Below are 18,139 nucleotides of genomic sequence, written 5' to 3' on the forward strand. Positions count from 1 at the left end.
TATTATAAAAAATCACACACACCCAGAATAAAGTCCTTTACTTGAAATAATAACACAGACTCCTTTATTGAATGTAAATTAAACTATACTTACCAATGCTTAATCCACTGAAGCCAACGTCTCCTGTAGCAAATATAAAATAAAAATAAAAAAAGCAATATTCCTCACGTGTCCGCAGAGAATGTAATCCATAATGTCCCTTGACAATCCTGATGACTTTGAGAGTAGTCACTAATGTGACTGCGCTCAAAGGCATCTGGTTACACACTGACACAGGAGGTTATCGCTCCCGCAGTGTATAGCACTAAGCTGCGGTGAGAGAGTTCACCAGAGTTCATCAACTGATCAGCTGCGGCGATCTCCCTTATAGCACCACAGCTGTGTGAGAAAGTTCTATCGCAGCGGTGGTGTCATAAGTGAGAGTACCGGAGCTCATCAGCTGATGAACTCCAGTGACCTCTCTCACGTTAGCTCAGTGATACACTGCGGGAGCGATTAACTACTGTCACTATATTGCCGGCGGCCGGTTAGAGCAGTCACATCTCCCGATGTGACTGTTCTACATGTGAAATCGCCGTGGGACACTCGGGATTACGTGGAGTCGGATGGACAGGCGAGAGTATGGTGGTTATATCTGTGTTATTTTGCTCACTGACTGGTTGACAAAAAAAAACCAAGACATCTGTTTTTGATCTGAATCACGAATCTCTTTCGCAAATGCTGACATGGTTCTGTGAAGAATCATTGACCGCACACATTGTCACCAGTGTGAAGGCCATGTGCTGTCCGTTTGGTTACTTGAAGAATTACTGACTGCACACATAGCCATCAGTGTGCAAACCGTACCGTATGCTAAACATATGGTTCCATGAAGAATCAGTGACGCCACACATTGCGACCAGCGTGCAGGCCATGTGCTGTTCATATGGTTCCATGAATAATCACTGATCTCACACATTGCCATCAGTGTGCAGGCCATGTGCTGTCCATGATATTGCAATGTACAAGCGATTTTCAATGTATTTATTTTTTCTTACTAGAAAATCACTGATGTAAAAACTGAATCACTGATGAAAATCTGATTCCAAACACTGATGAAGTTCGGTCTTTTTTTTGTGAACAAGAAAAATCACTGCTTAATGAAAGAGACTTTAGTGGGGGTTCCATAGGTCAGACCCCCATAAATTGATAAGTGATGGCATATCCTCATTATAAAATAGGAATGCTCCTTGAAACTAGCAATAATTAGTTGACAGGTGGAAGGGGGTATCAGGCTACTTGGGGATTGCTTGTAGTCTGTGACCATTTGTCTGCATAGGAGCTGCATACTCAAAACTGTAGGATATCTTTTATAAACATTATTTGCGAAGGTTTATTTGATAAATCCTGATTGGACGAGGTAATACGAGACACATTTGTTGGACGGTTCCACATTCTTACAGTGTCCGGCAGTGTCTTTCAGTGCTGTGTATTACCACATTGTGTAATTTGGTGTTAGTCTTTCACACCTTTACTTTCTGTAATGCCTTCTATAATTTCCTATACTTTCATTCTATGGACGACATGAAGGGAATGAACAGCAGTAAAGTACAGGCAGCTGCTGTCTAAATGTGTCCTTAATTGTGATATCCGGGTCTGTCATGGAGGAGATTGATGGAGCTCCTAGTTGTGCATTGTGGCCCATAGTCCACTATAAAATAATAATCTATATGCTGCGATCTGAGATACTATGATACCAGCGCAGAGGAATGCAGCTTGTGGGGTGTTCAGAAGACAGTACCTGACTTACAGTGCAACAATGAGAGCATTATGTTAGCGGTAAAGCGCTCTCTGACATGGGTCAGAGATAGAGGCCCCAATTATGCAGCCGGTGAAAGCTAAGACGTTGTATTTCGGTTATTTGAGACCTATTATCCACTAAAGTGGTTTTCCATAGTTTATTATTTATAGAAACTTGACAGATTGAATGGTAATGTTGGCATCTCGGCATTCTTTCTTCTATTTGGCCAGGCCAAGTAGTGCCACCAATTATTTCTTATATATGATTTGTTTTGCTTCACCATCGTGCATTGTCTGAATGTTTTCCCATGTCTAATTGCAGTAGCAGTATAGCAAAACTCTGATTTGATTACACTGTATATCCAGAAAGTATGTAAGAAATTTTCTTTAAAATTTTGTTGAAATGATTAAAATGAAAAAAGTTTTTTTTTTTGTCATTTTGATTTTCAGAAATCAATGACATCTAAATGACCTTTCTAATACAGTGGGGAAAAAAGTATTTAGTCAGTCAGCAATAGTGCAAGTTCCACCACTTAAAAAGATGAGAGGCGTCTGTAATTTACATCATAGGTAGACCTCAACTATGGGAGACAAACTGAGAAAAAAAAATCCAGAAAATCACATTGTCTGTTTTTTTTTCATTTTATTTGCATATTATGGTGGAAAATAAGTATTTGGTCAGAAACAAAATTTCATCTCAATACTTTGTGATATATCCTTTGTTGGCAATGACAGAGGTCAAACGTTTTCTGTAAGTCTTCACAAGGTTGCCACACACTGTTGTTGGTATGTTGGCCCATTCCTCCATGCAGATCTCCTCTAGAGCAGTGATGTTTTTGGCTTTTTGCTTGGCAACACGGACTTTCAACTCCCTCCAAAGGTTTTCTATAGGGTTGAGATCTGGAGACTGGCTAGGCCACTCCAGGACCTTGAAATGCTTCTTACGAAGCCACTCCTTCGTTGCCCTGGCGGTGTGCTTTGGATCATTGTCATGTTGAAAGACCCAGCCATGTTTCATCTTCAATGCCCTTGCTGATGGAAGGAGGTTTGCACTCAAAATCTCACGATACATGGCCCCATTCATTCTTTCATGTACCCGGATCAGTCGTCCTGGCCCCTTTGCAGAGAAACAGCCCCAAAGCATGATGTTTCCACCACCATGCTTTACAGTAGGTATGGTGTTTGATGGATGCAACTCAGTATTCTTTTTCCTCCAAACACGACAAGTTGTGTTTCTACCAAACAGTTCCAGTTTGGTTTCATCAGACCATAGGACATTCTCCCAGAACTCCTCTGGATCATCCAAATGCTCTCTAGCAAACTTCAGACGGGCCTGGACATGTACAGGCTTAAGCAGTGGGACACGTCTGGCACTGCAGGATCTGAGTCCATGGTGGCGTAGTGTGTTACTTATGGTAGGCCTTGTTACATTGGTCCCAGCTCTCTGCAGTTCATTCACTAGGTCCCCCCGCGTGGTTCTGGGATTTTTGCTCACCGTTCTTGTGATCATTCTGACCCCACGGGGTGGGATTTTGCGTGGAGCACCAGATCGAGGGAGATTATCAGTGGTCTTGTATGTCTTCCATTTTCTAATTATTGCTCCCACAGTTGATTTCTTCACTCCAAGCTGGTTGGCTATTGCAGATTTAGTCTTCCCAGCCTGGTGCAGAGCTACAATTTTGTTTCTGGTGTCCTTTGACAGCTCTTTGGTCTTCACCATAGTGGAGTTTGGAGTCAGACTGTTTGAGGGTGTGCACAGGTGTCTTTTTATACTAATAACAAGTTTAAACAGGTGCCATTACTACAGGTAATGAGTGGAGGAAAGAGGAGACTCTTAAAGAAGAAGTTACAGGTCTGAGAGCCAGAAATCTTGATTGCTTGTTTCTGACCAAATACTTATTTTCCACCATGATATGCAAATAAAATGAAAAAAAAACAGACAATGTGATTTTCTGGATTTTTTTTTCTCAGTTTGTCTCCCATAGTTGAGGTCTACCTTTGATGTAAATTACAGACGCCTCTCATCTTTTTACGTGGTGGTACTCGCACTATTGCTGACTGACTAAATACTTTTTTTCCCCACTGTATATTAATTTCAAAGTTATTTTGGATATTTGAAGAGCTACGATTCATGCTGCTCAAACCACGAGAGGAGAGACGGTCATACCATTGGGGCAGCCTGGGCAGAGGTATTTTTCATTATGAGGAGTTATTGGACTGCAAAGGGCCCATATGTTGTTCTTGCACAGGGGCCCTGTAAAAAGATGGAAATGTTGCTCTAATTTACCCTAATAGAATGTTGTATTTTTTCAGTGTATTTTATGTGCGACATGTTTAGTAATGTGAGTTATTAGTGATAAGTCGTGTTCTGCCCCACAACAGGGATTAATAAGAATGGTTAGGTTTTTATAGTTGGGACTAGTCCAGAGTGGAAAGAGCTAAAGTGAAGGGACAGAGACTGTTTCCTGTTAAGAATTTAGATAGGGCTCAGCAGACCTATGGTCAGATCTGTGAACCGAGCTTCACTTATTGGGTGACCCTGAATTAAGAGTAGACCGAGGCAATGGATAGCGAGATCCAGAGTAGAGACCGAGGCATGATGACGATTGGAGTGTGCTTTTTACCGAAGACTGGATCTGGGCAGAAGGCCTAACCTTCCCGAGTTCGCAAGCCATGGCGGCAATGGGACAAATTGGAGCAGGAAACGGGAGAGGAAGAGAGTGCCCCGGGCAGTAGTTCCAAGACAAACAGAGAAGCTACGTAAAGGCCATAATGACATAAGTAGCTCCCCTAAGGGGAAAAAGACGCAAAAGTGTGGGTTGAAGTAGAGGACTCTCGCTTACTGGACTGTAGTACCGTTATTGGGGACGAGGGAAGTTCTCAAAGCACTGTGCTTGGGTGGTGGTGAAGGCAGAGGAAATAACTGAGGCAGAATCGAGTGAATTTAGGAAGAGAAATAGATAATGTATGTGAAGATGTTCCATGTGCTAAGAGAAACGTCTGTTTCTATTCACTGTTTTGTTCACTGTACATACTGTACTGTACGTCCCGCTATTCACTGTACATATTCCTTTCTGCATTGATATTCAGTAAAAGACAGTTTATTTTTGAGTGGTGGTCTCCCTCACTAAACTTTACAGCAATTGGACCTGGCCAGCCGAAGGCACCGCTAAGGCTGGTTTCACATTTGCGTTTTTTAGCGCTGGAAAAAAACGCTAACCTGCGCATGCGTTTTTTCCCCTATCTTTAACATGGGTGCGCATACTTGCGCGCTTGTAAGCGCATGTATGCGATTTTCATGCGCTGCGTTTTTTTGGGGTGTGCGATTGGATTTTCCAGACGCATCATGTTGCATTTTTTGGCCCTGCAAAAAAGCGCATGCGCACATATGCGCACGTTTTGCGCTAAAAAGGGCCATTATAGCCTATGGATGCGCATATGTGCGCACTGGCATGCTCATGTAAGCGTTTTTTTGCATATGCGTTTTTTTTTTTAACCATGGAATTTAGGGGTTTGAGTTAGAGTTAGGGTTAGTTAAGGGGGTTTAGGGTTAGGGTTAGGGTCAGGGTCAGGGTTAGGGTTGGGTTTTGGGTCAGGGTTAGGGTTTAGTATGGTTTGGTTAAGGGTTAGGGTCAGGGTTAGGGTCAGGATTAGGGTTAAGTATGGTTTTGTTAAGGGTTAGGGTCAGGGTTAGGGTTAGGGTCAGGGTTAGGGTTAGGGTCAGGGTTAGGGTTAGGGTCAGGGTTAGGGTTAAGTATGGTTTTGTTAAGGATTAGGGTCAGGGTTAGGGTCAGGATTAGGGTTAAGTATGGTTTTGTTAAGGGTTAGGGTCAGGGTTAGGGTTAGGGTTAGGGTCAGGGTTAGGGTCAGGGTCAGGGTTAGGGTTAAGTATGGTTTTGTTAAGGGTTAGGGTCAGGGTTAGGGTTAGGGTCAGGGTTAGGGTTAGGGTCAGGGTTAGGGTCAGGGTTAGGGTCAGGGTTAGGGTTAGGGTCAGGGTTAGGGTTAGGGTTAGGGTTAGTTAGGGTTTAGGGTTTGGGTTAGGGTTAAGTATGATTTGGTTAAGGGTTAGGGTCAGGGTTAGGGTTAGGGTCAGGGTTAGGGTTAGGGTCAGGGTTAGGGTTAGTAAAGTCATGGTTTGGGTAGTGTGAGGGGCCACCTAAAAATGTTGGAAAAAAACGCAAACGCGGTAAAAACGCGCTAAAAACGCATACAAACGCATAAAAACGCTGCGTTTTTTTCATGCATGCTCATAAAAATGCTTGAAAAAAACGCAGCAGTTGTATGCTTATGTATGCGTTTTTTCAATGCGTTTTTTTGCGGGAAAAACGCGCTGCAAAAAAAAGCAAGTATGAAACTAGCCTAAGCAAACACACCCAGCCAGGACCCCTATTTTCATGTGCACGTTATGGGGCATGGAAGATGAGTACCTCGCCCATGGCTCCCACGCTGGGCCATGTTACATTAATATGAGTGAATTCAAGATGACTGAGAGTTGTATTACAATCAAGACATACAGTATATAATATATTCACAAAACATGCTGTAAATGTTTTTATAGATGCAGTTTCCTTCTCTGGGACCCAAACTTGACTTCAAACTAGGGTCCAGGAGAGCAAAAGTGGCCGTGTCTGTGCGTCTCTCAGCATTCGCTTCTATAAGAGTTTTAAAATTACCTAGTCTGCTTTTTACTAGTTTGATGTACCAACTAGTGGCCTACTGAAAGACCGGTATGTATCGCACAGAGGTCTGCAGCGATCTGAATCCAGGACAGTTTGCTGGGTCTTATAGTCCCACAAACCTGTATTTTAGTAAAGGGCTGGATTTAAGGGTTAACCAGAATGTGATGGGTGAGACTGGTTAACCACATACCCCCCAGGGGGTGTGTTCCTGTGACGTCAGGAAGGTCCTATATGTTTTCCTGGTTGCACCACATGGAAGATGACAATGTGTGAGACTGGAGCTCCTGAGAGTCTATGGAGCACTGAGGGTCAAGAACTAAAGACAGGACCTATACGAATTCAGACAGGGAAAACCGGAGTATCTGTTAAGCAGGTAACCCAGAGCCTGGGGAACTGTGACCTGACGGGCGTCCGGTATGGAGCGTAACCGCAACTGAAATGGACTGTATGTCGGTGCGGTGATGTTCAAATGCCCTACCGTGGTTTATGGAGGTGTAATAAACCAGGCACGGACTTTTGTAAATGAGAAACAGCTGCTGTTTTTTTGAATATCGCTGCCAAGGGAGTGTACCCCAACTCGCTTAGTGATCGCTATGTTACACTAGATTTCCATAAACTTCTATAAGCATATAAGCACGGGTTAATTAATTGGACGAGTGCTATGCATGGTTTTGACGGATTGCAGTCGTACTCGCACTCATTCTATAGGGCTGTACATATGTCCGATTTTCTCCTAGAACCAATTTGCCTCTGAGAGCCATTTAGCTCTACTGCCCTGTGGAATAAACCTGACCGTGCTTGAAGGACATCTAAGTGCGGTCTGATTTTTTTTCTCTCCACCTCTGAAAAAATCAAATCCCACTCTGATCAAACTGCGTGTAATTATCATCAGACCGATTTTTTCGGATGGAGAAAAAACTGTGATCCGCACTTTCCCGTAGAGCATATGGAGAATGAGAAATTGGGAAATGGCTGTCACAAGGTCTCTTACCTCCTCTGTCACAGACAAGCCTGTACTTTTTCGGCATTTGTGAAATAATAAATAGATAATTATAATGATTTTATTGTACATTTGAAATAATTACATGCTACCCGCTAAATGTTGGATTGTGTACGATGTTGGAAATATTCTGCACTCTACTATATTGGGATCGGATTTGTGTGGGTTGAATAGCACTCAGATTTTCTAAATGAATATAAAACAGTAATCTTCAATAGATGCAAACTGTGGGATTTTACCACTAGAACCTACTCAGTCTTTTCATCAAATAAAGAGGATTGTAAAAAACCACAGTGTGGGCAAAGAACAAGGGAATACATCGCGCAGCTCTGCGAGCAAGGAAAATATGGGAATACATCATGTAGCTTGCGTTGGTCTGCTCCTATCACCAAAATGTACCTTTCAGGTTATCCCTCAAGTACCCTCACTTGTCTTCCCTTCTTTTGAGGTCCATGCCGTCAGACTCTACACCCCCTTCTCCATGCGAGTGGCGGTGGTGTATCGTCCTCCCGGCCCCTCCCATCAGTTCCTGGATCATTTTGCCACTTGGCTTCCACATTTTCTCTCCTGTGACATCCCTACCCTCATCATGGGTGATTTCAACATCCCCATTGCTCTTCCCCTCTCACCATCTGCTACTCACCTTTTATCTCTAACCTCCTCATTTGGCCTTTCGCAGCTTACTAATTCTCCAACGCATGAAGACGGAAACTCCCTCGATTTGGTCTTCTCTCGGCTTTGTGCAGTGGATGATTTTGCAAACTCCCCTCTCCCGCTCTCTGACCACAATCTTCTTTCATTCTCTATCAAGAACTGCCAGGCCGCTCAGGTCACCCCCACTGTCCATACTTATAGAAACATACAGGCCATTAACACCCAGAAACTTATGAAGAACTTGCAGTCTTCATTGGCCCCTATCTCCTCCCTCTCCTGTCCTGATTCTGCATTGAAGCATTACATTGAAACACTTCAAAGTGCCCTGGATGAATTTGCACCCCCTATAAATAGAACACCACAACGCAGACGGCGACAACCCTGGCACACGGTGCAAACACGTTTCCTGCAGCGGTGCTCCAGGTGCGCCGAACGTCTGTGGAGAAAATCCAATCTACCCGAAGATTTCATCCATTTTAAGTTTATGCTTAGAACATACAACACTGCCCTTCACCTCTCCAAACAAACCTATTTCAACACCCTCATCACCTCACTGTCCAATAACCCGAAACGTCTCTTTGACACTTTTCATTCTCTACTCAATCCAAGAGTACAGGCCCCAACCACGGAGCTCCGAGCTGACGATCTGGCCAATTACTTCAAAGAAAAAATTGACCAGATCCGACAGGAAATTATCTCCCAATCACCTCATACCATGCACTGTCCTCCCTCCCCCACTGCATCTAACTCACTCTCTGATTTTGAACCAGTCACAGAAGAAGAAGTAAGCAGGCTCCTTGCATCTTCTCGCCCAACTACTTGCACCAGTGACCCATTTCCGTCACAGCTCCTTCAGTCCCTTTCCCCTGCTGTCACCCCTCACCTAACTAAAATATTTAACCTCTCTCTCTCTTCTGGTATTTTTCCCTCCTCATTTAAGCATGCCATCATACATTCACTACTTAAAAAACCATCCCTCGACCAAAACTGTGCCGCTAACTATAGACCTGTCTCTAATCTTCCCTTCATCTCTAAACTCCTGGAACGCCTGGTCCACTCCCGTCTTATCCGCTATCTCTCAGAAAACTCTGTTCTCGACCCTCTCCAATCCGGTTTCCGCTCTTTACACTCCACTGAAACTGCCCTCACTAAAGTCTCTAATGATCTGCTAACAGCTAAATCAAATGGTCACTACTCCATGCTAATTCTCTTGGATCTCTCTGCAGCATTCGACACTGTGGATCATCAGCTCCTCCTCACTATGCTCCGTTCCATTGGCCTCAAGGATACCGTTCTCTCCTGGTTCTCCTCCTATCTCTCCGACCGCTCCTTTACTGTATCTTTTGCCAGTTCCTCCTCCTCTCATCTTCCCCTTACTGTTGGGGTCCCCCAAGGATCGGTTCTAGGTCCCCTCCTCTTCTCCTTGTACACTGCCCCTATTGGTCAAACAATCAGTAGATTTGATTTCCAGTACCATCTCTATGCTGATGACACCCAATTATACGCTTTTTCTCCTGACATCACGCCAGCCTTTCTAGAAAACACCGGCGATTGTCTAAACGCTGTGTCTAATATCATGTCCTCACTATATCTGAAACTGAACCTGTCAAAGACTGAACTCCTGGTGTTTCCTCCCTCTACTAATGTACCTATACCCGACATTGCCATTTCTGTGTGTGGTTCCACTATTACTCCCCAGCAACAGGCCCGCTGTCTTGGGGTCATACTTGATTCCGAGCTTTCCTTTGCCCCCCACATTCGATCACTGGCTCGCTCTTGTCATCTGCACCTCAAAAACATTTCTAGAATTCGACCTTTTCTTACCTTTGACTCTGCAAAAACTCTTACTGTTTCTCTTATTCATTCTCGTCTCGACTATTGTAACTCTCTTCTAATCGGTCTCCCTCTTACCAAACTCTCCCCCCTCCAATCTGTCTTGAATGCTGCAGCCAAGATCATATTCCTCACCAATCGTTACACCGATGCCTCTACCTTGTGCCAGTCATTACACTGGCTACCCATCCACTCCAGAATTCAGTATAAACTTATTACCCTCACTCACAAAGCCCTCCATGGCTCAGCACCACCCTACATCTCCTCCCTTGTTTCAGTATACCACCCTACCCGCGCCCTCCGTTCTGCTGATGACCTGAGATTAGCATCCTCAATAGTCAGAACCTCCCACTCCCGTCTCCAAGACTTTACACGTGCCGCGCCAATTCTTTGGAATGCACTTCCTAGGTCAATACGATTAGTCCCCAATCCCCCCAATTTAAACGTGTCCTGAAAACGCATTTATTCAGACTGGCCTACCACCCCAACACATTAACCTAATCTATCCCTGTGTGGCAGAGCCAAAAGTTTTACCATAACCAGGTTCCCCGCATCATGTTCCCACATGCTTTATGCCTCCATTAGCCCTCTGTGTCTGTACTGTTACACACTTAACATTATGGCTGGTCCATACAATCAGGGCAACTGTTACCACCCACCTTTCGTGTCTCCCTCTTTCCTCATAGACTGTAAGCTTGCGAGCAGGGCCCTCTTTCCTCTTGGTATTTGTTATAATCTACTGTATGTGATTATTGTTATGCTGTCATGTCTATTGTCTGTACAAATCCCCTCTGAAATGTAAAGTGCTGCGGAATATGTCGGCGCTATAAAAATAAAATTTATTATTATTATTATTATAGCTCTGCAAGCGAGGAAAACAAGGGAATACATCACAGCTCTGCAAGCGAGGCAAACAAAGAAGTACATTGCGCAGCCCTGCTAGCGATGGAAACAAAGGACTACATCGCGCAGCTCTGCGAGCGAGGAAAATAAGGGAAGACATAGCGCAGCTTTGCGAATGAGAAAAACAAGCTAATACATAGCGCTGCTCTGCGAGCGAGGAAAACAAGGGAATACATTGCACAGCTCTGCGACCGAGGAAAACAAGGGAGTACATCGAACAGCTCTGCGAGCGAGGAAAATAAGGGATCACATAGCGCAGCTCTGCTAGCAAGGAAAACGAGGGAATACATTGCGCAGATCTGCAAGCAAGGAAAACAAGGGAGTATGTCGAACAGCTCTGTGAGCAAGGAAAACAAGGAAATGCATACAATGAGTACGGAAAGTATTCAGACAACGTTAAATTTTTCACTCTTTCATTGCAGCCATTTGGTAAATTCAAAAAAGTTCATTTTTTTTCTCTGCACCCCATCTTGACTGAAAAAATATAAATGTAGAAATTTTTGCAAATTTATTAAAAAAGAAAAACTGAAATATCACATAGTCATAAGTAGAGCTGAGCGAAACGGGTCGGTCAAATTCAAAAGTCGACAACTTTCGCTAAAGTCGGGTTTCGCTGAGCGAAACCCGACCATAGCGTGAGGTCGGCCATGCGGTTGCCGACCCGAGCGCCAAAGTCACGTTTCCCATAATGATTTCAGGTGCCTTTTCTCTGCCAATGAGCAAGGACGCACACTGTGGACAACGCGATGACATGGGCAATGGCCACCACCATCTTAGAGAAGGGCATTGCAGTGATTGGCTTGCTTTGTGTGGCGTCACAGTGGCTATAAAAGCTCTGACCGCCGACCGCCATTTTACTTCTGCTGATCTTAGCATAGGGAGAGGTTGCTGGCTGCCGCTGTTTCTCATATAAGGAGAGTGTTAGGCCGGTAAAGAAAACAGATAGGCAGGGAAGAATAAGAATCTGTGCTTCTGCTGATAGCAATTGTGCTGTACAGTTAGTGTGCAGTGACAGGGAAGGATTTTTAGGCTATTAGGCTGCCTTATTAGGCTGCCTGATAGCTGCATTGCACTGTGCACACTGCTGTGCAGACTGCTTTTTACACCGCACTCCTACTTTTATTCTTTTTTTCTGAACAGTGACCGAGCGTTCATTTTTCCCCACACTGTATTGGGGTTGTACGCTGCTCACACACTACCATGTACCGGCTGGTATCACGAACAAATACATGCTATCTGTGTGTGACTCCGGAAAAAAATAGACAGAGAGTTACATTTTTCATACATACACCGTATAGAACTGTCAGCTTCTGATACAGTATCGTATATCTGCTGTTTGGATTATGGTCAAATCCATACTGAGACAACGTCTGTGTGTGACTCCGGAAATAAATATACATAGATTTACATTTTTCCATAATACACCGTATTGAGCTGTCCACTTCTGATACAGTACCGTATATCTGCTGTTTTGATTACGGTCAAATCCATACTGAGACAGCATCTGTGTGTGACTCCGGAAATAAATATACATAGATTTACATTTTTCCATACACCGTATAGAGCTGTCCGCTTCTGACACAGTACCGTATATCTGCTGTTTGGATGACGGTCAAATACATACTGGGAGAGCGTCTGTCACTAAGGAAATATATACGGAGATTTAAATTTTTCACTACACCTTATACAGCTGTACGCTCCTCATATAGTACCATATATCTGCTGGTTGGATTACCATCAAATACATACTGTGAGAGTGTCTGTGAATAAGGAAATATATACGGAGATTTAAAATTTTCACTACACCTTATACAGCTGTACGCTTCTCATATAGTACCATATATCTGCTGGTATTTTTGGTACATTTTCCCAAACATGAGGAAGTATGGTGAAAGAGGACGTGGGCGGGGGGAAGCTGGTACTGATGGTGGTCGTGGTACATCTGCTGGTTATGCCAAAAGCACAATATCCGCTAAGGAAGGAGATGTTGAGCCAGCGTCATCGTCTGGCTCAAGAAGGCCTGTAAGGTACCCTTTTCTGGGAGTAGGTAAACCGCTTTTAAAGCTGGAGCATCAGGAACAGGTTTTGGCTTACATTGCCGAAACAGCCTCCAGCTCTATCGCCTCCTCTTCTGAAGTTTCAAAAACTGCAAGCACTGAGTCGTCAGAGCAGGCTTCTGGTCAGGAACAACACCTTTCCTTGTGTCCTTCACCCCCACCAAAAGTGAAGGATGCGGCAGGCCACACTTCAGATTACTCCATGGAGCTCTTTTCACATACCATGCCTGGGTTATTCAGTCAAATCCTAAATTCCCCAGTCCAAGATGAATCTGACATGGAGTGCACTGATGCACAGCCACTGCTAGATGATTCTGCTGGTACATTGACCCAGAGCACTACATTGCCCTCGCAGTCTACTGAGCCAGAATCTGACCCTGATGATACTCAGGTGCCCCTTCCCGCATACTATACCACCTTACACGGTGACACAGGAAGGTGCAGATGAAATTAAAGAGGAGGTGATGGATGACCCAGTTGTTGACCCGGATTGGCATCCATTGGGGGAATAGGGTGCTGCTGGTAATAGGTCAGAAGAGGAGAAGGATCTGCAGCAGGCATCGTCATCGCAGCAGCGGTCATCTGGCAGGCCCGTAGCTGTCCAAAAACGTGGTAAAAAAAAACCAAAAAGAGTTGCAGGACAGCTTGGCCAGACGGTCAAATTAGCACAGTGTGCAAGCCCTGAAAATTTATACCAAAGTAGGAAGAGTGCAGTGTGGCACTTTTTTGACCAAAATCCTATTGATGAGGCAAAGGTTATCTGTAAGAAGTGCGGAAGGACCTTTAGCCGAGGGAAAAATCTGCGAAATTTGAATACCAGTTGCATGCTTAGACATTTAACCACCATGCACTTGCAAGCATGGATGGACTACAAAAACTCAGGTAGCACATGTGCACCTGCTCCGACTGAAGGTAGCCAGCAACGCTCCATCGCTTCCCCCACTGGTAAGCACACCAGCAGCACTAAATGTGGAGGTGTCGTCACAAGGCCAAAGCAGTCAGGGAAGCACAATGTTTTTGCAGCGAAAGACTGAATCTAGGCCATCACCAACCCCCTGTCAGTCCGTCAGGTCCACCGCTAGTTCCCCCATATGCATCTCTCATGTCCAGCTCACCCTACCAGACACTCTGAGTAGGACAAGAAAATACTCATCCTCTCATCCGCGTACACTGGCTTTGAACGCCTACGTTGCCAAACTGATCTCATTAGAGATGATGCCCTTCAGTTTGGTTGAAAGTGAAGCGCTCCAAGAGCTCATGGCCTTCGCTGTCCCACGCTATGACCTACCCAGTCGGCACTTCTTTTCTCAAAAGCCATCCCTGCTCTCCACCTGCATGTGAAAGACCGCATTGTCCATGCACTCAAACAATCAGTAAGTGAAAAGGTGCACCTCACAACAGATGCATGGTCCAGTAGGCATGGCCAGAGCCGTTACGTGTCTATCACTGCGCACTGGGTTAATGTGGTGGATGCAGGCTCCACTGGGGACAGCGAAGGTGGGACAGTGCTGCCTAGCCCATGGTATAGGAAACAGTTGGCTGTAGGCGTTCGACCCTCCTCCAGAAGCAAAAGCTCGTCGACAGAGCGCATTCGCGCGAGCACTCCATCCGTAGCTGCCAGTGTTGCACACGAGGTGTCCCACTATCGAACAGCTAATGGTAAGCGTCAGCAGACTGTTGTAAAGATGATGTCTTTGGGTGACAACAGACTCACCGCAGAGGTACTGGCCGACTACTTGCAGCGAGAAACTGAGTCATGGCTGGGCAGTCTAGATCTTGAGCCAGGCAAGGTAGTCAGTGAAAACAACTGTAATTTTGTGGCGGCCATAGCCCTTGCAAAATTCAGACACATACCTTGCCTGGCTCACACCTTGAACCTGGTGGTGCAGTTCTTCCTAAATAATTATTCGGAGTTAACAGCCCTGCTCCATAAGGTGCGAAAACTGTGCTCGCACATCCGTCGCTCGTCTGTAGACTCCAGTCGTATGCAGAGGCTGCAGCGATCGCTCCACCTCTCCAAGCACCGCCTAATCATAGACGTTGCAGCAAGGTGCAACTCCACCATGCACATGGTTGAGAAGCTGTGCGAACAGGTCAGGCTGTAATGCATTTGTGGGAGGATACACGGGTAGGCAGTTTGAGGGCAGACATGGATTTGTCGGGTGTGCAGTGGTCAAATCTGAAAGACCTCTGTAAAGTCCTTCAGTGTTTTGAGGAATGCACACGGCTGGTAAGAGTAGACGACGCCATCATAAGCATGAGCATCCCACTTATGCGTCTGCTCATGCAAACTTTGACGCACATTAAGGATCAGGCGTCTGCAGCGGAGGAGGAGGAGGGAAGCCTTGATGACAGTCAGCCATTGTCTGCTCAGGGAACTGTCCTGGATGAGGTGGAGGAAGAAGAGGAGGATGAGGGGGATGATTATTTTCGGGAGGAGGATGCTTCTCGGGGGGGCAAAAGAGAATGTTGGCTTGCCAAGGTCAGGTGCAGGGTTTGTGCATGACTTGAGGGATGTGGATTTGGGTATAAAGTGCTCCTCCACCCACCACTGTCAGTGCATCATTGACGCCTGGAACATTGGCCCACATGTGTGATTATCTCTTGCGGATCCTAAAAAGGGACCCCTGCATTGTCAAAATTATGAAGGTTGATGACTACTGGTAGGCCAGCATCCTCGATCCACGCTATAAAGGCAAATTACAGGGCATCATGCCACAGGAGAACCTATAGCCAATATTTGCCAACAAACAATAAACCGTTTATTAGAGGCATTCCCAGCACACAGCAGCGGTGCAGGTTCTACCACGAGCTGTACTGGGCCAAATGGAAGAGGTGTTCGTGGTGCACACAGCCGAACTGGCGTTGGAGAAAGGGGTTTCATGACCATGTTGTGGACTGATTTCTCAAGGACCGCTCACACGACTGTTAATACTGAATCGATTGCAACAGACATGAGACAGCAGTTGTCAACTATGGTTCAAAATTTCCTCTCTTCCCCTCTCGATGTTCTACCTCACAGTTCATTCCTCTTTGACTACTGAGCCTCTAAACTGGACACCTGGCCTGAATTGGCACAATATGCCTTACAGGAGCTCGCTTGCCCTGCTGGTAGTGTGCTATAAGAAAGAGTCTTCAGTGCTGCTGGATCAATCCTGACAGAAAGAAGGACCCGGCTGTCGACCCAAAATGTTGGTGATTTCACCTTCATTAAAATGAACCATGCCCTGGTTTCAAAGGATTTTGTACCACCTTCCCCTGATGACACATAGGTTGCCAGCAAAATGGCTCGCTTTGTCCTCCGCTTCCTCCGTCTTCTGCAATTCCTCCATTTGCAGCTGCTGAACGTCCAGCCTACACCTCAACATATGCCAGTTTTTCCACCTCCCTAACTGGCCTGTACCCCCCCAGAGCCGGCGTCAGCACCTGGCACACCCGGGCAAGTGCCGGGGCCTTAGCAGGTGGGGAGGCCCACTCGTGGGCGACGGCACTGGCACAGGGCCCCTCACAGTAAGCAAAAGTCTCTGATGGTGGGGGGGCCCACTCGCCGTCACAGACACAGTCGTACTATGAGGGGCCCTGTGCCAGTGCCGTCGCCCACGAGTGGGACCCCCTACTTGCTCAGGGCAGCAGCACTTGCAATCCTTACCTCTCCCTGCTCCACCGCTGTGACCTCTCCCGCGTTTCCTGACAGTGACATTCAGATCAGAGAGCGCGATGATGTCACGTCTGTATGCCCTCTGCCTGAACAGTCCAAGTGCAGAGAGCTGGAAGATGGCGACACTGAGGAGTCTAGAGTAGAGCAGTGCCCAGCGAAGAGCGGTATTTCATTTTTTTAATGTTTGGAGCAATATATGGGGAGCATTATACACTGGAGAATTATATATGAGGCCAATCATACACTAGTACACTAGAGCATCATAGATAGGCCCCATTATACACTGGAGCATTATATGGGCCCATCATACACTGGAGCATTATAAATGGAGCCCATCATACACTGGAGCATTATAAATGGGGCCCAGTATATATGGAGCATTATACACTGTTTGCATATTTATTTTTTTATATCAGGTAATTTTTTATTAAACATTTTCAAAAATTGAAAAAACAGGATTTTCCCAAATAGTGTATTGCATAAACACAATAGAACCCCACAAAAATCCCTCCCAACTCATCCCCCACCCTCACCCGAAAAAACACCTCTCATCTCTCCCAATGCATTTGGTCTCTGACAGCTACAATTTTTGGGTTATATCCTCCTCAACGCTCTCATCCATGTTAATCTAGGAGGCACCAACCCGGGTGTGTCCAACCAAGGTGCCCACATATCTTCCCATTTCTTAGTTCTCTTTTGATGCACATACAGTATTTTTCCATATCTACCGTATATACTCGCGTATAAGCCGAGATATTCAGCCCATATACCGGGGGTCGGCCGGGTGGGAGTGTAGGAGATCATACCTCTCCTAGCATGTCTCTTGCAGCCCCCCGTGCATATTCCATCTTCTCGGCGCTGTTCTTCCTACTTTCAGCGGTCACGTGGTGCCGCTCATTACATATGCGCATATGTAATGAGCGGCTCATTACATATGCGCATATGTACGGAGCGGTACCACGTGACCGCTGAAAGCAGGAAGAACAGCGCTGAGAAGATGGAATAAGCACGGGGGCTGCAAGAGACATGCTAGGAGAGGTGGGTATAGCGGAGGGAGCCATATTCACCTGTCCCTAGTTCCACCGCTGCGCGTCGCTCTGCTGTCTTGCTTCCTCTGGCAGTGACGTTCAGGTCAGAGGGCACCATGATGTGGTTAGCAGGTGCCCTCTGCCTGAACAGTCACTGTGCAGAGCTGGCAACGCTGAGGAGCAGCAGCTGCAGCAGCAGGGACGAGGTGAGTATATAGTTTTGTTTTTTTAAATTGAGGCAGCAGCAGCATTATAAGGGGCCACTAATAACTGTGCATCATTGTAAGGGGCCGCTCACTGTGCAGCATTATAAGGGGCCACTAATAACTGTGCATCATTGTAAGGGGCCGCTCACTGTGCAGCATTTTAAGGGCAGTAGCTTCGGCATTTTCCAATCTAGGCTTATACGCGAGTCAATAAGTTTTCCCAGTTTTTTGTGACAAAATTAGGGGGGTCGGCTTATACACGAGTATATGCGGTATATTATTATTAACTGCATCGGTAACTTCCGTGATTGTGGGTACAGAAGATCCCTTCCAGTGAGCCGC

General features: G+C 45.7%; 1 protein-coding gene across 9 annotated transcripts in view; it reads left to right on the top strand.

Annotated features, from left to right (window-relative positions):
• The window catches only part of XRCC4 (X-ray repair cross complementing 4), a 530,150-nt gene that overhangs the window by 316,946 nt on the left and 195,065 nt on the right, over nt 1-18,139 (top strand). Inside the window, exon 7 of one of the 9 annotated variants that reach the window (XM_073583268.1) lies at nt 10,806-11,196. The exons of 7 other annotated variants lie outside the window; for them this stretch is intronic. In XM_073583268.1, the coding sequence (XP_073439369.1) occupies nt 10,806-10,888 (83 nt within the window). In that variant the 3' untranslated portion in view covers nt 10,889-11,196. Of the gene's footprint in view, nt 1-10,805; nt 11,197-18,139 lie in introns of those variants that run through there. One more of the 9 variants, XM_073583187.1, reaches the window with a different exon arrangement.

Source organism: Dendrobates tinctorius, unplaced genomic scaffold (assembly GCF_039654945.1).
Source record: "Dendrobates tinctorius isolate UK_male_01 unplaced genomic scaffold, ASM3965494v1 ptg000003l, whole genome shotgun sequence".
Classification (NCBI taxonomy): Eukaryota; Metazoa; Chordata; class Amphibia; order Anura; family Dendrobatidae; genus Dendrobates; species Dendrobates tinctorius.